The sequence below is a fragment of the Carlito syrichta genome, unplaced genomic scaffold, assembly GCF_000164805.1.
Source record: "Carlito syrichta isolate Samal-C Ts95f unplaced genomic scaffold, Tarsius_syrichta-2.0.1 Scaffold308864, whole genome shotgun sequence".
Lineage (NCBI taxonomy): Eukaryota > Metazoa > Chordata > Mammalia > Primates > Tarsiidae > Carlito > Carlito syrichta.
Window position 1 is genome coordinate 137,180 of NW_007252960.1, and position 24,861 is coordinate 162,040.

The 24,861-nt window shown below is 44.5% G+C and overlaps 1 protein-coding gene across 1 annotated transcript in view; it reads right to left on the minus strand.

Annotated features, from left to right (window-relative positions):
* Positions 1-24,861, minus strand: part of SNX29 (sorting nexin 29) — a 221,408-nt gene that overhangs the window by 65,815 nt on the left and 130,732 nt on the right. The window contains exons 12-13 of the mRNA XM_021716663.1: positions 17,823-17,886; positions 15,479-15,607 (exon numbers count right to left, since the gene is read on the minus strand). Of these exons, the coding sequence (XP_021572338.1) occupies positions 15,479-15,607; positions 17,823-17,886 (193 nt within the window). The remainder of the gene's footprint in view (positions 1-15,478; positions 15,608-17,822; positions 17,887-24,861) is intronic.

Consider the following 24,861-nt stretch of genomic DNA (forward strand, 5'->3'; position numbering starts at 1 on the left):
GAAGGCTGAGGCGGAAGGATCGCTGGAGCCCAGAAGGTCGAGGCTGCGGTGGCTGGGAGCGGCCACTGCACTCCAGTCTGGGCAACAGAAATGAGACTCCGACTCAAAAAAAAAAAAAAAAAAGCAGAAAGAAAAGAAAAGACAGCAATAAAGCATTAATGAATGTCAAATGTACATCCCTCCCCAGTGGGTAATTACCATAACCCTTCAATGAGAGTTCTTTCATATGGATTGGTTTCAGTAATTTTTTATCTCCTCCTGCTTCTGTGTTTTGATGGGGAAGTGATGGGCTGAAGTGACATTTCAGACACTGCCTTCTCCCATTTCCCTTCCAGCTGCATACTTTTTGCATCTTGATAAACCGCCTAAATCCGCATTGGGTGTAGATTTTTCAGGGAACATCTGGCATCGGGTACTAATGTCCCTGACGCTTAACCATTCAACGTGAGCACATGCTTCAAAATGCAGATGTTCTTACAAATATACCTTGCTGCTTTCTCTCTAAAAATTTTAGTTCAACAAAAACTGAGTCTTTGATTGGATTCTAGAAGCATCAGAGAAAAAAAACAAGCACATGACTTTTTCCCTTGTACATAATTGCTTTGAGATGCTACCAAGCTCCTGTTCCTCTCCCATTATGGCATTGTCTACCACTCTCATATGAAAAACTATCTAGGAAAACTACACTGGTCATAAAAATCCTGAAATGATTATGAAGAAGTATATATGACTCTCCAGTGTTCATTATGTCTGAAAAGGTGCTTCCATTGTTTTAGGCTTGAACATTAATGCCTTTGGCATTTCCATGATCCTTCCTTTGGGGAAGTCCCACATCATTACTCCCAAAAGAAAAATTATCCAGGAAATTATTCATGCCAAGGATGAAATTTTATAGTCACAAAAGCAGGAGCCAAGTAGTGATGAATGATGCTAGAATTAGCTCAGGCTCTAGCAAGTGGTTCCTCCTGCCTCACCTGGAGCCAAGAACAATACCTCACTTGCACGATTAGAACATTCATATCCTTGGGCCTGTGATCTCACTTCCAGGAATATGTACTAAAGAAGGAAATTGACAAACTGAGAAACAGCTACAGTCACTGGAGTATTCATTACGTCTTTATCTACAATCTCAGAAGACTGGAAGCAGCCTCAACATAAACCCAGGTGGAAATCACTAAGTACCCAGTGGCACACTACACAGCTCTTAAAAAGGACAGTGCGGGGTAGAAAGGGATACCTCTTTCTTTGAAAGGATTTTAGCAACACTAATCAAGAGCATTACAATGCTGACCTTCTAACATGGAATTCTACCCTCTGGAATCTAGCTGAAGTAATTTTCTAAAAATCCGATTAGTTTACAAAAATATACATTCATGGAAATACTTCTAAAAGGGTAAAAAATGGTTAGAAAAAGGAATGATGTGCAAAATAAAGATATATCTAGACACAGAACTCCACAGGTCCATCAAAAGTGATATCCAAATAAGTGAATAACATGAGGAAACATTTATGCTGTTTATTGTATTATCATTTTTAAAACCTTCAAAGCAGCCCATCAACTTATAGATCCAGAATGATATGAATTATGTATGTAAAATACACATACACATAAAATAACCTGGAATAAAATGCCCTATAAATAATGAAAAAAAGTAAAACATTAATGGTAACTCTGTCCAGATGATTTTCTTCTGTGAACTTTTCTGTTATTCCTAGACTTTAGGATTGTACCTAGCACATTACTTTTATACGCAGGAATAACCCTTATGTAAACATAATTTGAACTCTACATAGAAACAATAAAATAAACAGAATGTAAGTTGCATGTACACAACTAATGGTGGTATACCTCTGTAAAAATATACTTAAATGGACTAAGAATAGATATCATTATCATGCTGGGGTTGTGAGATTTGGAACTCTTTTCCCCATTTCAGGTTACTATGCTGCTTTTACAATTTAAAGGTAATTTTTAAAGCATGAGAAGAAGAGCTTCTTCAAGAAACCTCAAGTCAGCTAGTCATGGCAGAATTCTGTCATGAAATCCCACATGTGCACATTTTTGCCTGAAAGCATTCAACTCAACATTGAGTGAGCGGAGCTGTAGAATAATTGGCACATGTGGAAAGCTCACATGCAGATCCTTAAACACCCAAAAAGCTAGCTGATGCAGTCTGTGTTGTACTGCTATAACAGAATACCTGAGACTGGGTAATTTACAATGAATAGAAATGTGTTTTCTTTTTTTTTTTTTTTGAGTCAGAATCTCCCTCTGTCACCCAGGCTGGAGTGCAGTGGCATGTTCACGGCCACCACAGCCTTGACCTGCTGGGTTCAGGCAATCTTTCCACCTCAGCCTTTCAAGTGGCTGGAATCACAGGTGCACACCACTATGCCCAGCTAATTTTTTTTTTAATTTATTGTGGAGTCAAGGTCTCACCAAGTTGCCCAGGCTGGTCTCAAACCCCAGACCCAGACAATCCTCTCGTCTCTGCCTCCAAAGTGCCAGGATTACAGGCATGAGCCACCATGCCTGTAATGTATTTTCTCACAGTTCTGGAGCCTGGGAAGTCCAAGGTCAAAGGCTAGCATCTTGCTACATCATCACACATCAGAGGTGGAAGGACAAAAGGGGGCTAACTAGCCCTTTTGTAACAGCATAAAATCTCCCTCCACCCCTGTGGAGCCCTCATGGCCCAGTCATCTCTCAAAGGTCACCACCTCTTAATACTGCTCCAATGGTAATTAAGTTTCCACAAGAGCTTTGGAGGGACAAACATTCAAACCACAGCACAAAGCTGTATGTGGTTTCTGGTTTGCTTAAAAACAAAATCAAAAGCAAAAATGACATGTTAATAGTGCTAATTGTTGTGGTGACTCATAGTAGTCTCTGAATTTTTCAAACAAACCAACAAATAGAAAATGAGCTCCCAACTTGGTTCTGAGATAAAATCCCAAGTGTCTTCACCTTTCCAAGGTGGCTTTTCCTTTCAGATCATTACTAGCATTTTCTCTGAGCCCTTGCTACTTAATGTGTGGCCTAAGAATAGTAGCACTGGCATCGCCTGGGAGCTTATTTCAAGTATATGATATTAGACCCCACTCCAGACCCACTGGATCAGAATTTTAATTCAAACACGATCCCTGGGTGCTTGATGGGTACATTAAGGTTTGAGAAACGCTGCCCTAAGCCACCAGTTGTCAGCCTTGGCTACACGCTGGAATTACCTGAGCAGTCTGGGTCTCACCTCCAGAGATTCTGACTTAATTGGTCTGGAGGGCAGCCTGGACATAGGCACTTTAAAAGCTCCCCGGGTGACCATAACGTTCAGCAAAGTTTAAGCAACATATTTAGCTCTTCAACCCAGAGAATTCTTTATTAGGAAGTTAGTTACATCTGAGCAACAGCAGGCTAGATTAACTCCAGAAAAATGATTTTTTGCAGCCCTGAAATGAAGGAATCATTTACTTCCATGAAACCAATACCCATCATCAACATGGTTGGCTTTTACTCAGTACTTATGAAGGGTACTCACTGTACTCCATTATCTCCTGCCTGACATCTATGAGGGAGAGACTATTACCAGCCTGGTTTGCAAGATGGGAAGCATTAGGGGTAAAATGGCCACCTGAGATCACACATCTGAAATAGTGGAAGTCCTTGCACGACCCTGAGTCAAGCACCTCCTGACACTGTAGCCAAGGTGCCTCACTCTAGACCTGGCCTGAGGGAGAAGACTCGAATCCAGGCGTGCCCCGTGCTATGACACTGCACTTACTACTGAGAATAGCCAAGTAGCTGGAACATATGGAATTGTCAGACAAAATGTTAAAATCTTTGTTAAATAGCTCTCCCCCTAATTTTCAGCACCTAAAGGTTAGAATCAGCTATATCTTGTTTATCTCCGATTAAGTTTAACGCAGAATAAATGTTTGATGAGCAAATGAACAAATGGATAATATGAACTGCATCCTTTACTGAGCTTCAAACCACAGGGAAACAGCTCCTCTAAGTCATCTTGTCCCCTGCCCTGACACGTGTGTCTTCTACTCATCCCTGTCTCCCCGCATACCAGCCCCACCCCATGCACTCAGCACTCCCTAGCTGCTCTTGTGAACACCATTGGACCTGCCAGCCATAGGCAAGTGCATGCTTAAGAACTACCAGCCGGGCGCAGTGGCTCATGCCTGCAATCCCAGCACTTTGGAAGGTGGAGGCAAGAGAATTACCTGAGCCCACAGGTTCCAACCTAGTCTGGGCAATTTGGCGAGACCTTGTTTCTACAATAAATTAAAAAATTAGTGGGGCATGGTGGCATGCACCTGTGGTTTTAGCTACTTGGAAGGTTAAGGTGGAAGGATCATCTGAACCCAGCAGGTCAAAGTTGCAGTGGCCATGAGCATGCCCCTGCACTCCAGCCTGGGCAACAGAGTGAGAGTACTACTCAAAAAAAAAAAAAAAATTACCAAAGCGCAACTCACTCAGCTCAAGAGTGAGCCGTGGAAAAGAGAAGAGAGGTTCACACCCAAGGAGATGTGAGGGACAAGAGAGCTAGAGTGGGCTGGACACACAGGAGGACCCAACAGAAAACTCAGTATGGTCTGAGTATAATTCCTGGACAAGGACTTGAAAAGAACAAGGGCAAATGAAAAGGGACCAGAGGCTCTTGACACGAAATTCAGGTGCAACTGCAAATGGTCTTGAAAAAGAGAACATGGGTAAAGGGCTAAAGCAGAGACTCTCGCTGGGGATGGTGCTGCCTCCTGGAGGTGTCACAAAAATATGTGGGGACAGTTTCCTCCATCATCACAAGGATGGTGGGTGCTACTAGCATCTGGAGAATGGGGCCAAGGATCCCAGCTGTCCTGAAAGGTCAAGGCAGCCCGACAGAACCAAGGTCCGTCTACCTCCTGCAACACGTGCAACTGCCCTGCGGCCATTCGTGTAGCATATTTACAGTCTGAGCCTAGACTAGAAAGCCTGTAATGTACACTGACACCCACATTCTGCTCTGTCACTTTTTGTACTTCTTATAAAGAATGACTTCTGATCATCCAAATGTATACAATATAAGTAGGTACAAGCGCTTTACTTCATAGTGTTTTCTAGCAGTGTGATCGACCCTTATATACTGAAATTGATTTTTTATTATAAATTACTTTCCATTTATCTCTCTTTTATCTTAGAAGTAGGGCGTCATACTGCTTTTTGTTGGTGTTACTTGTATAGATAGGCTATTCTAGCTATAAATTTCATTTCTGGATAATAAAGGGGCATTACCAAATATTTGTATTAAAACAGGATACCGAGTCTACTATAATTTAGTCTAAAGATGCCAAATTAGATCACACATGAACATCTAACCAAGGAAAAACACAAAAGAGAGTTTAGCACTGAGACATTCATATGACTGCTTAGAAGTGCTAAAGATGGGATTTTGTTGGCCACTCACTGGACAGTTGGCACAATAGTGACACCCAAGTTGCTTTACTTTGGGAAATCTTCAGAATTCAAGTGCAATGGGAATGTGAACCCAGTGTGGAAGTCACCTGCTGCCTGGATGTCTGCATCTTTGCCCAACTGGCAATCACCCCAATCTGAGGGGAGGAACACCCTGATTTTCCTTTGGAGGAACTTCTCCTGCAACCCTCACTTCTGCTCCATGTTCAGGTGAAGGAAGATGAGCCATCCCCAGGCTTTCGGGACATGTGACCCAGGCCTAGGCAGCAAGAATAATCAGCCCACTAGGGAAAGGAGAGCAAACCCCGGGACTTTTCCAGAACTACTGGAAACTGCTGGGCTTGTCAAGCTGATGGAATTTAGACCTGGGGCTGCAGGGGGCACTCTTGTCACCAGAAGAGCAGGTCTGAAAATGAAGCCAAGACCACAGGAAAGAAAAAGGAGACATGGAAAGACATGGGTACTGTGAGACATACCCTGAGGCTTTGATCCAGCCAAGCAAAAAGCCAGCTCTCCTCCTAAACTTTTAAGTTACACAAGCCTGGCTGGGTGCAGTGGCTCACACCTGTAATCCCAGCACTTTGGGAGGTTGAGATGGGAGAATCACTTAAGCACAGGAGTTCCAGATCAGGCAGAACAACATAACAAAGTTTCATCTCTACAAAAAAAAAAAAATCAAAAAACTAGCCATGTGTGGTGGTATTCATCTGTAGTCCCAGCTACTTGGGAAATTGAGGCAGAAGGATCACCTGAGCCCAGAAGGTTGATGCTGTGGTGAGCCATGATTATGCCACTGTATTCCAGCCTGGGTGATAGAGTGAGACTCTGACTCAAAAACAAAACAAAACAAAACAAAAGTCACATGAGCCAATCAAATGCACCATTCCTAGGCAATTTAGGGTAGATTCCTCTCTCCTTCTACTACGAGTTCTCACTTCCTCTAAGCAGTAAGATTTAATTGGATTGTTGAGAGGTTTCCAGGAAAACTCAGTTCCCCAAAATGCCTACATATAGTCTTGGGCTTATGGCCATCATCAGCAGACCTACCACTCAATCTGATTGACTGCACTGTGCCCAGAGAAAGTACTAACAGGTCAGCAATCAAGGTGTTGCAATGGCTGACATTTCCTGGTGACACTGACCAAGTAACAGTGCCACTGGCCCCACGGTCCCTTCATTCCCTCACCTAACTGGTATTACCAAGAACCTACTACATGTCAGGCACTGTGCTAGGCGCAAGGAAGACAGGTCTGCCCTTTTGGAACTTCCAGTCTCAAAGGGAAGGCCGGCAGTATGCAGATGATGACATAGCCTACGGCTGCCAATAAAAACATGATTCAGGAATACTGCTTCCCATGAAAGTATATCTAGCGCCTGCAGTGGGACAGGAGAGGGTGAGCAAGGCCTATATCAGTGTCGTCAGAAACAGAAAGCCCAACTCAACTGATTTAAACATCAAAGGGGATTATTGGTCCACATAACCATAAGCCAGGCAGAGCTGGCTTCAAGTATAGGTTGATTCAGCAGCCTAGTAACATCATAAGACCCAGTTCTCTCACCCATTTCCAAGTTTCAGCATAAGCTTCACCCTAAGCCCATCTCACCTCATGGTAATAAAATGGCTAAAGCAGTTCCAGCCTTTCTACCCTCACAGAACGTGGTTCAGAAGAAGGCACCCACCCAGTGACCAAAGGACAGTTCTTCTCCAAAGTCCCAACCAACTTCCAATCATGTCTCTGTGGCCAGAATTAGATCACATGTTCATTTCATGAACCAAGTCCAATCACCATACCTAGTTGGGTCAAGCCATGGTTACTTGAACCAATCACTGTTGAAAGAATAATCTTCACCAGATTAGACAAGTCAATACTGCACTTTGGTGCTTGAGAGAGTTCAACCCCTACCATCAAGGGGGGAAAAAAAATCAAGATATAGCTGATATCCCAGGGAGAGTTTTTAGGAAGGCAATAAAATGTCCACTACAGTAACTCTTCACCTAGGAAAGAACCCTTTCTCTTCCTCACCTACTCTCAGTCCATAAACATGGGCTTCTTAAATCAGACAACAAAACAAACGTTAACTTTTTGAAAAACACAGCAAAAACTGGGCCTATTTCTGGTCTCTGTTAAACCTAAAAGCAAAGTTTTATTTTCTTTTACATAATGGGTTTCAGAGATTCCTCCAGAATCTCTGAATCTTTTACAATTTTTTAAGTTTTTATGATTTTATGAAACAGAACAGACTAATGCAGGTTTCATAAAAGAATAACAAATTCTCTCCTTTTTTCAGTCTCATGTATGACGCTGCCTTCTTGGCCTGGGGACTTTATCTCAAGCAGTTTCTACTGCTCCATCTGTGCTAGCACAGGGATGGCAAATTCTTGGCATGCTTGCTACCACTCCCTCTTCCTGTGTCCATAGCAGACATTGCTAATTGGTAACCGCACTCTTTCCTGCTGAGCCCAGATGAAACCCCAAGAACCTTTTCAACCAGAATCCCAGGTTGGCAGCAGGATGAAACCTATTAGCTTTTCCTATCAAAGCGTGTATTCCACATGGAGAGATGGCACTAAAAAGGCCCAGACCCTTGGCTCCAAAGGCCATCCCTAACCCAGGACAGGTCCAATATCCTCCATGTTTGACATCCTCAATTCTGACCATTTGCCTCTTGCAATAAAAACAAAATCAGTGCCTTTGGATGACACAAGAAATTTACTGTCCTTTTTCACAAAGGGCATAAGACTTGATATTTCTCCAATGATTTAAAAAGGGGAAAAAAGGCCAGAGTTGAACCTTAGGGCAGAAAGTGAAATTTAAAGCCTTCATAGAAAGCCAATAAAGGTCTCCCAGCGGGCTGGGCAGCGTGGTCGGAGAGGGTTCCCAACGCCCCTCCAGACTGTGCAGCACAATTCTCAACCTCACAGGCTCACAGCAGCTATCATGGCTCAGCAGCCCAGTGGGACAGATAAATAAAGGGACACATGCTAGGCAGGAAAGGCTGGAAAAATAACACCAGCAGGAGGTATGGGTCAAATGGAGGCCAGTGGCTGAAGGCTCCAAAGTGATCCCTACAGGAGAATCAGCCTGGACTAGGGACGGAGACTCTGACCGGGACTCAGCGTCCCCAGCTACCCACAGTCAAGGTGCCAGCTAAAGAGAATTTAGGTGACACTCTCTGAGCACTGACAAAGGGCCTGGAGCGGCTTCAGGAGCATCAGCTCATGTCATCTTCCCAGCAAGCCCAGGAGAAAATGCAGCAGACAGGCCTTATCTTCCTGTTGCTTGCCTTGGGGATCTGGCTAGGCTTTTGGTCACAGTCCTGTGCTCATTCCTGGCCGCAACATGCCCAGTGAAGAATCTTTCCTAAAATGTTTCCTTTCGGATCTTGTACGAAGCTTGGTGCTATCGGAGGCCATCTTTGCTGCTATACAGAGAGCCTGCCAAAGCATGACAGCAGCACAAAAAGGACACAGAGCCAAGGGAGGAAGAGGAGGGAAAGCATGCTGGGGGCACCTGGGTCCAATGGTATCTGAAGAAAGTGACCTGTTCTTGGATTTCCCAGTTACAGCAAGAAAAATTGCCCTGGTGACTCAAGCTAACTTGGTTTGGGTTTCTGCCATCAAAAGCATGTTAGCAGCAGTTGGGGTAACTGAGATCTAAGAAGCTACTAAGTGGCAAAGCTAGAACCAGAGTCACTGTGCTGTGCTGCTTCATTAGCTAAGGGTTGGCATGACCCTCCAAAACCAGCAGTGCCCACGACACACCTCCATGGCATCCTACCTCAAGCTACCACACAGAAGGTAGAAAGGAGAGTGCTCTAAGCTTCTCCCCTCTTTTTTTTTTTTGAGTCAGGGTCCCATTCTGTCACTCAGGCTGTAGTGAAGTAGCACAGTCAGGACTCAATGCAGCCTTGACCTCCTGGGCTCAGACGATCTTTCCACCTCACCCTCCTGAGGTAGCTGGGACTACAGGTATGCACCACCACTCCAGGCTAATTTTTTAAAAATTTTTCTAGAGACAAGGTCATCTAGCTATTGTTGCCTGTCTCCAACTCCTGGGCTCAGGCTATCCTCCTGCCTCGGCCTCCCAAAGAACCAGGATTATAGGCATAAGCCACTGTGCCTAGCCACATAACCCTATTTAAGTTTCTAAACAGGTAAAGAACCAGAGTCTCAGAAGGGTTGAGGGGATGGTCCCAGCCACACAACTAACAACATGTTCATGTCAGCACACTAGAAGGAGAGAAAAGTCATGACGAAAGAGTCATAGCAAGGTTAGTCTCAACATGAGAGGCAGAAAGGAAGCGTTGAGTGGTGCTTTGTAGAACAATCCAGTGGTTTTCTTGTCAAGACACTTTATCACCTTGGTGGATTTCAACCAAAAAGAAGCCCTTTCATCAACGTGGCAGATTGATTGTTGAGATGATGAGTTTACTTGAGCACAGAGAAAACACAGCACACTCTAATCCCCTAATACCCAAACAAGGAAGCCTGATTAGTCACAACTCTTAAGATTATAACAGAGAAAGTCAATCGCAAACTGGCTCACTAATAAAAGCAATTTACTGGCTCACATACTTGAAAAATCCAGAGGAAAAACAGTTTCAGGAAAGACGGGATGCAGCTCAAATGATATTATCGGGAACTGTTGGTTTCTTTCTCCCTCTTCTTCTCCACTGAGTGGTCACCATGTGAGGTTAGGATCTTCTCGCAAAGTACCAATGACAACCGCCAACAACTCCTGGCTGACTTCACCCTCTTAAAGAATGCTGTAATTGGCTCTTGTCACATCAGCTTGGCCACATGCCTTTCTGTGATGCAATCATGATAGCCAAAAGATAAAGCGAGCTGTCCAGGCCTGGATTGACTATCCTCTTCTGGAGCCCAGGTGGAGCAGGGTCAGCCCCAACAAGGTACATGGACAGAAAGGGAGGGGGAAAGTGTCCACCAAGGAAAACTGGGGTAACATGACAGTCAACTTTGCATGTCAACTTGACTGGCCCATAGGATGCCCAGATAGTTTACTTGTTATATCTGGGTGTGTCTGTGAGAGTGCTTCTGGAAGAGTTTAGCATTTGAATTTGTGGACTGAGTAAAGCAGATGGCCCTTCCCAGTGTGGGAAGGCATCATACCTTCCACTGAGGACCTGAGTAGGACAAAAAGACAGGAGAACGTAAATTCTCAGTCAGGCGCAGTGGCTCACACCTCTAATCCCAGAACTCTGGGAGACCAAGGTAGGAGAATTGCTTGAATCCAGGAGTTCAAGACCAACCTGGGTAACATAGCAAAACCTAATCTCTACAAAAAATCAAAATATTAGCCTGGCATGGTAGCTCCTTGGGAGACTGACATTGGAGGATCACTTGAGCCCAGGAGTTCAAGGCTGCAATAAGCCACAATTGTGCCACTGCACTCAAGCCTGTGTAACAGAGTGAGACCCTGACTCTTTTGAAAAGTGGGTGAATTCTCTCTCTGCTTGGCTGCTTGAACTGGGACATCGATCTTCTCCTGCCCTTAGCCCTCCCAGTTATCAGGCCTTCAGACTCAGACTGGAATCTACACCACAGGTCCTCAGGCTTTTGAATGACACCATGAGCTTTTCCTGGGTCCACACCTTGCAGGTTGCAGCTTGAAACTTTACAGCCACCTTCCTCATGTGAACCCACATCCTATAATAAAGCTCTTTCTAGAAATATATACTCACCCATTGGTCTAATTCTCTGGATAAACGTGACTAATACAGGTAGTAAATGCTCCAGGAAAATGCAGAAACCTGATGGGTTGAGTAGGCAGCCTTCAAGGGGGCCTCCAGGGACCCCTGCCTCCTGCCATTCACACCACTATATTCCCTTCCCACCCCAAACCTGGTTTGCTCTGTGTAACAACACAGTGTAGCAGAAGTGATCATGTGTCACCTCTAAGATTAAGTTCTCAGAAACTCGGTGGCTTCCACTTTGATGTGCTATCCCTTAATCTCGGGTTACTCACTCTGGGAAGCCAGCACTGACACGTGGCCAGGATCAGAAGGATGGGCGAGCTAGAAAGTGAACCCTCCATTCCCAATCAAGCCTTCAGATGACATCAACTCCAACCAACAGCTTGACTGCAGCTTCATGAGAGGCCCTGACACCCCAACGAAGTCATTCCAGACCCTCTCTCACAGAAATTGTGGAGGATCATAAACATTAGCTGTTCTAAGCAACCAAGTGAGGGGAGAATTTGTTATTAAGCAAGAGATAACATTCTGCTCTAATACAATGAACAGAAACAGAAAATGCCCCCAAATACTCGAATAGCCCTGGTTACTTGCTTCCCTCAAGGCACTTCTCCTCATGTAAATTTGGGGGAAGGGGGTTCTCTTAACATCTGTCTAATAGCTTGAATTTTCTTAATTGTACAGGAAACAAGGCAATCAATTATTTGGAGGAATGTGACTTACACAGCCTTAGCTACAAATGCTCATTATGCTTCCACATCAGGAAGCAGCAGCTGCCTGGGGCCACAAAGCACTGGGCTAGTCACATGACCTTGCTCTAGGAAAGCCACTTATTTTGAGCAAAAGAAATATATCATCAAATGCTGAATTTGCTCAGTGATGTTTCAGTTTTACAGCCATATACTCAGAGCCAGTAAAACACACAAACATACCCTTTGTACTAGAATACCTCACTTTCCTTTTTTTGAAGGGGAGGATCTCACTCTGTAATCCAGGCTAGAATGCAGATATAATCATTGCTCACTGCAGCCTCGACATCCTGGGCTCAAACGATCCTCCTACCACTGCCTCCCAGGTAAATGGGACTACAGGTGCAGGCCACCACATTCAGCTAATTTTTTTATTTTTTTGTAGAGACAAGGTCTTGCTGTATTGCCCAGGCTGGTCTTGACCTCCTGGGCTCACCTAATCCTCCCACCTCAGCCTCCCAAAGTGCTGGGATTACCAATGCACCCCACATAGAATATTTCACTTTTCTGAGTGGGAAATAATCTAACTCCTAATTGTTTCTGCATCATTGCTGTTAAAATACAACATTTGATTAGACAAGGTTTCTTAGGAACATAATTATTATAGTAAATAAAAATGATAATGATAGTTAACATTTATTAAGCATTTATGAAGCACGTTTGTTGAGCCAATGATACATGATCTCTCATTTTATCCAAGCAACAACTCTATGAGGTAGAGTTTTCTTATCTCCATTGTACAACTAAGAAAATGGAAAGCAGGGAGGGTGCATAACTTGCCCAAAGTCACATAACTAGTCAGCAGTAAAGTCATGATCTGACTACCTGTACCACAAACCACTAGGCTAAGCCACTGGCATTATGAAACCTGCCACCTGAACACACATGTACCTGAGAACAGGTGGCCCCAGTGCCACACGTGGGCCTCACCTTCCAGTCTGGGCACTCCACTGTTCTACCTTGACTGTGCTCTGACATCTACGGCACCCCCAGTCCTCCAGCAGTAACTGCCCGAGCAGGTCACTATCTGCCAATGCTGACAAGCTGCCCCTTCTGTGGCCAGAAGCAAGAAGAAAGTTCTGACTGTTGGCAGAGGTGACCTCTGTCTGGAACATGTCTACAACAGAATGCTTCAGAACTCATACATCCAGTTGATGGGCTTGCTTTCTTCCATTTTCTCCTTTGAAATAGTCAGCTGTAGCTGGGCTTGGTGGCTCAGCCTGTAATCCCGCTCCTTGGGAGGCTGAAGTGAGTAGACTGCCTGAGTCCGCGGGTTCGAAACCCACCTGGGCAACTTGGCGAGACCTCATCTCTACAATAAATAAAAAAAATTAGCCGGGCGTGGTAGCGCATGCCTGTAGTTCTAGCTACTTGGAAGGCTTAGGTGGAAGGCTCGCCAGAGCCCAGGAGGTCGAGGCTGCAGTGGCCGGGAGCGGCCACTGCACTCCAGTCTGGGCAACAGAGTGAGACTCCAACTCAAAAAATAAAAAATAAAAATAAAAAATGAAATAGTCATCTGTTTCATAGATGTTCCTTCTACCTGCAAACTGCAAACCTTCAGACACCTTCAACCTTTAGTTACCCATTGTTTTAATGGAAGACTTCAGATTGTAAAATGGCCTGGTTAAGAAATTGGTTTCTCCTACCCCATTGAAGAGATAAAATTTCATAAATTATCAAATGCTAAAGCATGCTTACTGTAAAATACACTTATAGTGCCTTGCTCTTGTCCAGTGCCTTACACGTTATCACATGGCCCCTCCTCATTCAGTCCTCTTGGCTGGATAAGATAATCCTCTCCATTTCACAGATGAGGAAATGCATGTTAGCAGACATTGAGCAATTTACCCAGAAACACAATTTGCAAGTAATGAAGCAGGGACTCAAGACTAAGCTGACTTCTAATACAAGCCATTAAAGTGACAGGGAATATAATTCTGTCTTTCTTTGATGATTGAGAACCAAGTCTCTAAAGACTTCAGTCTTTAATGTGAACATTAACTGCAATTATGCCACAGAACTCTAGCTTGGCCAGGTAAAATGGTGGTCTGGGTGAGAAAATGCCAAATTAGGCACATATTACTCTATTTATAACAGTCATCTAACTGCCTCTGGTGCTCTTAGGATAACAATTTAAAATGTGAAGAAAGGGGAGAGGCCCAACGAATGGAAATGAAACAGGATCATAGTGCCAACATTCAATTACACACACAGAACAATTACAGTCGTGCCACTCACATCTAACAGCACAAAGACGGGGAAGGCGTGGCTGCAAATTCATTTAACTCTGGACTCCTCTGCATACCTGCAAGACATATTTCCCTCCTGGTGTTATTTAAAAGTAACATTAAAGAACAGCCAATAAACTGCTTATCTTACCTAAATAAGAACCAACTAGAAACAACCCAAATGTTAAAACTGACCATGTTAAATTGACCATTTCAATCTGGAATGGTCAATTTAATGAGGTTTATTACCTTAAATCAAACACCACATCCAGGTATATATAAATGGTTAACATGAAACCTATATGGAAACAATAAAAGCTGCTTTTGCAGTAGTAAGTACAGTAAATAATAATATGTTCATATGTGAACAAATTCAGCAGAAACGCATGTTTTTAAGTGAGTTGGGATTTTGGGGGGTTCAGTTTTCTTTAATAAGATATAAACAAAGTCACAGAAGAGGAAATAAAATGACTTTCAAATAAAAACAGACTCAATCATACTCTTCATTAGAGAAATGAGAATGAAAAATATTCTGCCACCACCATTTTTCACCCATGATATTACCAGAGACCCAGAAGCTAGATCCCACTCCTGTTAGTGCAGCTGTGTAACAGCAAGCCCTCTCCCATGCTGCCACAGAACACACATGGCTCAGTACCAGGGAGGGCAGGCTGCCCATCTCTAGACAGCTCACAAACGCACTGCACTTTGATCCAGCAACTCTACTTCTGGGAATATCTCCAACAAATATACTCACACAGAAACAAAAATGACCAACACAGAGGCTATTCACAGTGGCATTAGACTGGAAACCACCTCCAAGGCCAGCTGTTGGCAGACTGGTTAAACAAATTCTGGTGCAGTCAGACAATGAAATATCAAGAGTTTATAAAAAGCAGAGGGCAGCCCCATGCACATCAACAAAGAACAATCTCTGATATGTCAGCTGAGTAGTGTGCAAGATATGCTACCACTTCACAGTAAGGAAGAAGGGGGGAAGGGGAAGAAAAGGGGGGAAAATGTATGCACATACCACTGCTTGTGCATACATGGAATATCTCTGGAATGAGCAACACTGGCCACTTCCAAGGAGCAAACCGCGTAGCTGGGATAAGAGAGGGGACTTGGGTAGTTTCACCTTTTGTATTTAGAACCGTATGCATACTTATTATTTGCTCATGACGCTAAATTAAAATTCATACATTTCATTTCCTTTGGTCACTATCTTCTCTTTTACTTAATTAGAAGGTACAGGTGACAGGTGTGCTTAGTTTCAGCAAGGCCTCACATGCTTATCTCTCCGACCGACCCTCACCCACCCCTACCTGGCCAATGCCTGGACCTTCGTGGCATGCCGCTCCTCCTGCTCAGCCACCTTCCTCTTCAGGGCGTCCACCTCCTGCCGGAGTGCGGCCGAGTGCTCCATCTCGCCATCAAGCAGGTTCCGCAGTGATCTGGGAAGAGGGCCCATCTGTTCAGACACTGTCAACCTAGAGCCCACTGAGCCCAGAACACAGTTAATAACTGAAGTCAAGTCCTGCTTCATTCCTTTGCCACAAGGCTCTGCATAAGCCATAATTCAAGTCTGTCTCACATCAACTGCTTTAGGAGATACCAAACTCTAGTCAAGAGCCCCAGAATAAGCAGTAGGACAAACTCCAGAGCAACTGGTGGCCCAGGCTCCATGTCCCCAGTCGCCTGTGAGCGAGTCAGTTATCTAACAGCTTAAGTCAAGGGAAAACAACGAAACACGCAAAATCCAGGCAAGCACTTTTAAAGACACCCCACTCAAAGAGACAGCAAATTAAACTCAGACCATTCTGTCACAGCCACACTAGATAAGAGATTTAACAAAGAAAAAGATTCCAAGACAGACCAAAATAATAATCTGAGGCATAAAATAGAATATCCACCCAGATTATCTGACAGACGTCTAGTCTCATTTCCACCTCTGCCTACAAAACACACTTGGAGCCTCTGATCTGTGGCCCCTCAAGGTTAAACAAGGAAATATGGTGCTTTACAAACCTACAGAGTTTGATTTAGCATAGACAGTGTTTTATAGTCCCAACTTTGGTAACCCTCCAAAACGTGTTCACTTGTGTATCTGTCATCCCCATCCTTAAATAAGGGAGTGGAGAGCAGCTCTTCTAGAATCATCCCAGTTAACCACCCAGAAAAGAGCCATGCATGGCTGTGCTGATCATTTACTTCACTCCACCTGAGCTAGTTCTCAAAACAATGACCAACCGTGGGACACCTAAATACTAAATCTAGAGGACAGTTGCCATGCGACATCAGAGTATAAACAAAATCATGTCACCCTCACTCCTGCCCCTCTCTATCATTCATGGAAATCTCTAAGACCTGTGTGATCCTTGAGAGATTTGAAGAAATACCCCTCTTGGGGTCTGGGGCCTCCTGACACAAACATGGTGTGTGTGTGTGTGTGTGTGTGTGTGTGTGTGTGTGCGCACATATATATATATATATATATATATATATATTTTTTTTTTTTTTTTTTTTTGCTTTCCTTCTCTGGGAAGGAGAAGAAATGAACAGTGACTGTTGTTCTTCACAAGGTAAGACAAAGTCTATGGCTTCTTCCAAGACAGTAGCTCTAGCTGGAACAAGGAAAAAGAATGGTGGCTGCAAGTCCTTTGTTGAAAGTTTATTTTAATTGAAAAATGGTGCAGTCTAAAGATTCCTTTTAAAAACATCCTGTTTTGTTTTAGAAATCATGTTTGATTGCTTTTGCATGGTTCCATAAAGGATGAGAGAGAAGCTTGTCAAGCAGGACCCAAAACAAGGTTGGAAAGAGACTCAGGATTGAACGTCACCAGAGACCCTTAATTTCCACTCTGAGTAAAATAACAGGGTGACATAAATACACATACCACCCCCACACCCAGGGAAGCAGCCTAATCATGCTGGCAGAAGCTTCGTAGGTAACTATAGGCAGGCCCTTCTATCTAGTCAAGACAAGGTCCTGGCAGCTGAGAAGCTCTGCTTCGGATAGTCATACAGCAACAATGCAGCCACATCAGGTCGCTTCTAACATTGGTTTCAACAGGGAAGAAAAGATGAAGAAAACCCTTTGCCCCTTCTAGTGTCTGCAAGAGGACTTTTGGCCAAGTCAGAAGAATCCAAATATCATCTTGCCCTAAGCATCCCTGATTTGGGCAAACTTGAAGACAAGCATTTAAGCACCTGGAACATGGCAGATGGGCCCTCAATGAGTTACTCAATTGTTAGACTTCACTGGGGAAGGGAGGTGACAGCTGAAGCTTTCTTTTTGAGGTGATGAAAATGTAGGTTACTCATATCTGTAATATACTAAAAACCACTGAACTGTATATTTCACATGAATGAACTGTAGGGCATGTGAATTAAATCTCAATAAAGGTTGTTTTCAACAGGAGAATTAACAACTACTCAGCTGAGTTCTTGGTTTGCTGTAAAGTGGTGCCATCATTGTGAGGTTCTTCTTCCTTGCATACACACGGTCCACAAGACAGATATTAAATGGCACATCCCAGACAACAAATAAGAACTAGCCAGTCACAATTTTTTCAATAAAACAAAACTTCCTTCATTGGTTATATTCTCTCTTCCCCAGGGTAGACTGTCAGAGAAGCAGCCTTTCCCCAAGACTGAAGATAACGGTACCTGTTCTCTTCTTCCAGCTCATCCTTCCTGTTCATCATGACCACGATGGCTTGGCGCAGTTCACCTGAGGAAAGAAAGCCAAGTCAGATGAATCGGCAGATCTGGCCCATTCTACCATCCCCTCACCTCTTTGGATTATATGCTATTAAGGACAACCTGCCTAGCTAAGCTCCTTTCTCCCTGTCAAAACAAATTCCTAGACGGTCTAAGAGATCCAGTGGGCTCAGCAGACCACTCTTTTCTCAATCATACAGAAGTGCCCAGGGCAGGACAAGGATAGATATGAAGGTGCTTCCTTGGAGAATATACTAGGCTGCTATGGAAAATCTAGGCTTGCAATTTCTAAGTGTTTTTCCAAGTCTCTGTTACTGGACAAAATCTGTTTTGAACAATGGTTTATTCCCAATTCTGGCTGTTTATCAAGTGACACTTGGCTCCACATTGGCATAGAAATAGCTACTCAAGGTTAATAGAAGATTTGGTTCTCTGACACCACTGTATTAGTACACAGATGACACAGAGGGAGAAGGATATCTCCAATACACAGTCCACAATTACTTATCAGAGCTACTCTCCTGAACACCTTCAACATAAGAAAACTTTTACAGACAGAAAATGGCACCTTTACATTAAATAAGTACTCAAGATTCCTATTGACATCAAACTTAATTATCATCACTATCCACATGTTGAAGACATTGCCAAATTGCTGTCAGATCTCAAGACGGGAACTTTTGAATTTCTTCTGGAGAGCTAGTGCTGTTTTGTTCATTTCTGTTAACGGACCTTGAACTATATTTCCCTCTTAGTGTTGGCTGTTAGGAAGCTCAAAGACAAAATTACACATCCAGCAAGTATACATGGCAATCACTATTTGTCCCAATCTTCTGGTCTTCTTTTCCAACCTGTATTTCCACATTATGCCAATTTTACTTATTATCTATCTTGCTTTATGTGGTGGGGTACCCCTCAAAAAAGCCAACATTGTTTTTTGGAGTGTAGGTCCCTTGTAGTATAGGCTTCTCCCACTAGGAACCCATGGGCATCAGTGTACCAGCTAGCATTATTGCGAGAGGTTGTATTTGGCTTCAGTGAATTTTTTTAAAGATTCTTTCAATGCATTTGCCCATTTCATGATGGGTGGTTTACAAGCACACCTGCCCACACCACACTGGGAGTTCAGCAGTTTTTGACCAAAAACAGCATGACCCCCATGCCCCACCCTCCCTATTCACCCAATCTCACCCCCAGAGCAACCTTTTTTGTGTTTCCCCCTGAAAAAAGTCCACAAAGGGAAATGTTTTGCCAAAGTAGAAGAGGTGAAACAAAAAAGAGCAGAAGTACTAAAAAGGCCATCCAAAATGACAAGTTCAAAAACTGGAAAAAGCATCTAGATAGGTGTGTTGCAGCAAATGGAAAGTACTTTGAAAGTGACTGAAAGTTAAACATGTAAGAATAAATAGACAATTTTTTAATAAATAAATTCCAGGATTTTTTGGTCACCCTTCGTATTATGCAGTTTTAAATCTGTTTTACTTCACATCCTGTTTTGGAAAGGGGTTTGGCTAGCTAGTTGTTGCTTTGTTTTGTTTTGTTTTTCCTTTTAGCTAAAATCTAAACCCTTGTACTTGCCAGATTCTATTCAAAACTCTTACTGGCACAGTCTCATCTAATCCTTTAAACACACCTAAGAAATGCACATCACTGTTTCCTTCCCATTGGGGTGTAAATAAACCACAAAGAAAGGAGGAGTGGATGGAGGAGGGTGGGAGCAAAGCTAGAGATAAGTAGGCAGGTCCCTCTGGTCCCTTATACTTAGAATGCCCAGGAAGGAAGAAGCTGCCAAAGTCTCAAAGAAATGCTATCATAAGACCAATGCTGTCCTCTGACTGTCTGGGGTGTGAGAATTACTGCTTTATCAATACTCACAGTAACCTTAATCCATCTCACAGATGAGGAACAAACTCTGAGAGGTCACTGACTAGGCCACACAACCACACACCTCACAAATATCAGAGACAGGATGGTAACCAAGTCTCTGACTCAAAGTTGATGCCCCCAACAGCTGTGCCATGAAACACACAGCACAGACAGAAGGTAACAAGGGCCAAGGAATGGACCAATGGCACGTGTGCTATGTCCTGACCAAAGCGCACAGGAGCCCACTAAACAACACATATCCAGGGGATAAGGTCACACTGGGACATCGAGGAGCTCAGTTCTGGGTACCATGTTGCAAGACCAGAGCTATATGTGATCCTTTTCTCAATGTTTGAAATTTTCATAATAGAAAAAATAGGTAGAAAACACATTTCCAGAAAATATATTAACAAAAATTAGAATGAAGGGGAAGAGGCAAGGCTGAGAAGAGGCAGAATTAATCAGCCTCAAGAACCAGAAAGGAGGTCAGGTTGTCATCCTGTAGCCACTAGGAGAAGGGAAATCAGATAAAACCAATAAAGCCAGAACATAGCACACTGCCTGCCTGGGTCGTGTGCTGCCTGGAGTTAACAAAGGCTCAGAGTTCACATGTTCATTCATACATTCACGCATCCAGTAAACATCTACTGAGTACCTACTGGGTACAAGTAACTTCCTAGGGAAAAAGTACCCTTAAAGGAGGATTTCTCAATGGAAAACAATAATACATATCCACACACTCCTATAATACAACAGAGTCTATATGACTTTTCATTCTGAACTTGACCCTTAACCAGAGCCTTCCCTTGGAGCCTTGGACCAGCATCTCAGGTTCCCGGAGCCCTTCTCTCAGGCACAGGGGTGAAAAGCACTCACTTTCTTACCTCCCTGGGATGCTGCAGGGGTCAGGGATGATGCTATGTCAAGGCAGTTCCCTTACAGACTGTAGCAGGGAGCACTTCCAAGTTAGAACTTATCATAATGCCATTATGAGTTAGAATTTTAACTGAAAACACTGATAAATCTATAGAGAAAGGCCATGGTGTCATTCTCATAATGCCATAGCCATGAAAGAAAAAGAACAGACTTAATATATTACTGAAGACAGGCAGAATAAGATCTCTTTGCTGTTGTCTTCAAGAAACCCATATGGCTCTGCGGCCGCCCAGCTGCAGCCATGACCAGTATCCTCCACAAAAGGCTGGGCTGCTACATGCAGCAGCTGCAGCACCTCAGCTTCAGCCTCAACTGCAACGGTGCCTCATCCCGCAGCACCAGAGAGTTCGTGGAGCAGGAGGTGACTGACTTCACGTTATGGAACCCAGGGGTTGTGATTTATGTGAACTCGCGTCCATGCTGTGTGCCCCAAGTCATGGCCAAATACGAGAATGGGGCGGTGCACGAGGAGAGCATCCACTGCAAAGTCATCCGAGCTCTGGGTGCAGAAGCAAGCTGGCCAGTCAGGCCTGGATGTGATCCACATCCGCAAGCCCTTCCACACCAACAGCCCCAGCATCCAGGGCCAGTGACACCCATTCACCAACAAGCCTACCACAGTCCACAGGTGTGCCCCTGAGAGCACCCAGAGCCAACCTCAGCCCAGCCACAGGCCCAGTGAAGAGCAGCACCTGTCCCCACACCCAGGCTCTGAACCAGTGCTCCAGGAGCAGGGGTCCTTCCTCTGGGATTCCAAGCCCAGGCAGACACACTGAGGCCCCTGTGGGGACGAAGACTTTGCTTGGGGTATGGAAGAGCTGCCTGTTTCTTTCCAATACCCACTGCTAGGGACAGGGACCTCATGAGTCTCCTGATGCCTGTCTAGCTGTCATCCCTGAAGCCTGAGATGGGGCCTGGAGGGTTTTACAGGGCCCTTGGTTTCCAAATTGGTAACAGTGATCTCCAGACACAATGAGGTTCTCTAGGCGGGCTTCTGTAGCATTGCTGAGGTTGTGTTGGTATGGCCATAGAGCTACATTCTGCTGTGATCCTGGCATTGGACAAGGCGTGTAATTTACCTCTGTGTGAATGTTTGTGTACAGATGAGAAAACAGGTTAATGAACTTATGGTCACACCTGAAAAAAAGAGAAATGAAACCCAGAGCAGGTGGCCACTGTGCACTGAGGACACAGACTTCGGGACTTATTCCTTTGTTCCAAAGCCTGTTTGAATTTTCAATTTTTTTTTTTTTAAGAGGCAGGATCTCTCTCTGTCACCCAGCCTGGAGTCCAGTAGTGCAATCACAGCTCACTGCAGCCTCGAACTCCTGGGCTCAAGCAGTCCTGCCACCTCAGCCTCCTGAGTAGCTGGGACCACAGACGTGCACAGAATTCTGATTGTTTTTTCACTGGGCCTTTTTCCCCACTGCAGTTCAGCATCACATGAGGGGCAAAGGAATAGGATATTCATAATCTCAGTGTGAGGCTAAAAGAATCACCTCTTAAAGAAACCTCACTCCAGCACGTCAAGGCTGCAGTGGCCATGAACATGCCACTGCATTCCAGCCTGGGTGACAGAGTGAGACTACAACTCAAAAAAAAAGAAAGAAAGAAACTGCACTCTACTGGTGGGCAACCCTGCCCAATGTCTATCCCTGTACAGTGGGACACGGCACATGCACGTCTAATGTACACTAATGAACTGCTGGCAATGGACCTGAACAGGATCAGAGCGCAACAGAGGACATGGACACAGCAAAGGCACCTCTACTGCCAGTGCACTCAGCAAGGGGCGCCTGGACTGCAGGCAGCAGCATCATGCTCAACAGGCCCTCAGTCCCTGGCCTCAGCTGTGCCTCTCCCGGAGGGAGCCACTTGCCACCATGAGCATGATCCTTGTACTAAGACATTTGTGCTTGTCCTTCTCTGCAGCCACCGTGCAACCCCTTTCCCTGGCCTCAGCTGCACAAACAGGGATCTGCATGGCCCAGGGGCCTTCCAAGGGACCCTCCAGGGCAATTCTGACTGTGCTATTTTGCACCTACCCACAGACACAAGGGCTTCTCCTCTGAATAAGATATAAATCCAACAAGTGTTTGTTTCACGATTTCCTGACCAGAATGGATCCTTCCTCATGTTCATCCCTCACTCCCAAGCTGACAAAACCCAAGAGTGATCTATTTAGGCCCAGTTGAAAAGGCACCTCTTCTGAGAAGCTCTCCCTGATTCCCCTAGCTCTGCAGCACATTGCAGGATGTGCAATAATTTGTCACCTGTGTCTTCCTTCACTAGTGCACAATGCCTTAAAGGTATACAGTATGTGAGGTATCTCAGTGTCCCCAGAGCACCCTCACACGGAGCACTTAGTTGAGATTTATGGAGTTGAATTCTGTGAAAATGAGTGATTCAAAGAAACCATTCCTAGCTAACAACTACACTTCTAAAACTGATAGCTAAAATAGTGGCTGTCACCCAGCGAGCATTCTCTACGTACCCAGCAATGCATCAACCTGCCAAGCCTCATGTCAATTCTCATGACTGCCTGATGAGGGTGCTCCGTAACACAAAGCAAGAAACAGAGACAAGTCCCTGTAGGGTTGGTCCCAAGTGGCCTCCAAAACCCTTGTAAGGCCTAAGATTGCAGTCCTGGGCAGATCCGACAGCTGAAAAGGAGCACGGGACTGAGGTGGCACAATGCAAGGGGCAGGAAGATCAGATGGGGGTCCCAGTAGCTCCCATTCCAATGGTTAGAGCAGCACTCACGGAGAGCTGCTGTCACGGAGAGCTGCTCTAAGGCCAGCAGACCAGAGTTCAGTTCCAGCTCAGCCACTTTGCACAGTTTCTACTTTTGCAAACTACAAAACAGAATAATGCCACATTCCCTGCAGGATAGCTGAAACTAACAATCCCAGCCAGTCACATGTACTGCTTGGGAATGCAGGGAGGCGGTTCAGGATTCAAGATTTCAGAGCACTGTCACTAGAGTGAGGTCGCAAGTTCAAAGCCTAATTCTGTAACTGGGTAACCTTGGGCAAGTTACTGGACCATCTGTAAGCACCAACTCCCTTATCTATAAAATAAGATCTTAACAGTCACTATCTCACAGGGGCGTCATAAGGATTCAATGAGGCATTATGTAAGTGCCCAGCACACAGCAGCATTTAACAAGCATTCCTGATCACTATCGTCAGAGTCTTTGAGGAACTGCAAACTGGAACAGCGGGGGACAGAAAGAAGGAGACAAGGTAGCTGTGATCGCTCACAAGTACAAGTGGGTTAAATTGGACACATTTTCAGGAGTTAGGGGATTTACTGAGCTCCTGTGCACCACAACCTTGGGAAATAAAAAGGAATTTTTAAAAGTGGTCTATGCCCTAGAGCAGCAGACTAGATAATAGAATTTTCTGAAGTGCCAGACAAGATCAGCACAAGCAATGTGGGAAATCAGACCCAGCCAGTGATGTGTCATTTGGAAGAGCAAGTGGGTTCCAGGCTTTTTTAGACACAGGATAAGGGGGTCCCAAATACTGCCAACCAGACTTTGCAGTTAAAATAGAAACTTCCATGGAAAAATCTTAGAGGAAGAATGGTTTCCTAGGTGCCCCAGAGACATCTGAATGCTCATCTGGCAAGAATAGCCTCAAGTAGCCTTAAAAGATCTCAGCTACAAGCTCCCCTTGTAGGGCCCAAATCACTCTGCACAGAAGCCACCATGAAAAACAGCGGGACAACCAATGCTGACTTGGTCCGCACCATCACCCCCATATAACCCTTCCCTTCCCTTCTGTCCATACACTGTGTGTCCAGCCTCTTGGACGAGGTTCCTGGGTTTGTATGGACATCAAAATGACTCATAGCATAAGTGCAACCAAAGTAGTACTCTGGTAATGGACATCTTTTAAAAAATTCCCTCACAGAAAGAATGGCTGTCAGAGCTGTCCCTTCCACCTTCCCCATGTGGCTATGACATTTGTATTAATGGTGGAAAAGGAAACAGATCAAGAGCAGTATCCCACGCAAAACGCTCTTTTTCAACATTATTTTATTTTATTCTAGATCTGTGGGGTACAAGTAAGGGTTAACTACATAAGTAGGCTGCATGCAGGTAAAGTTTGGGCCTCTAACTGGCCCTCACTTCCCCTGGTTTAGGACCCAGTACCCTTTGTGATGTTATGTAGCCCTT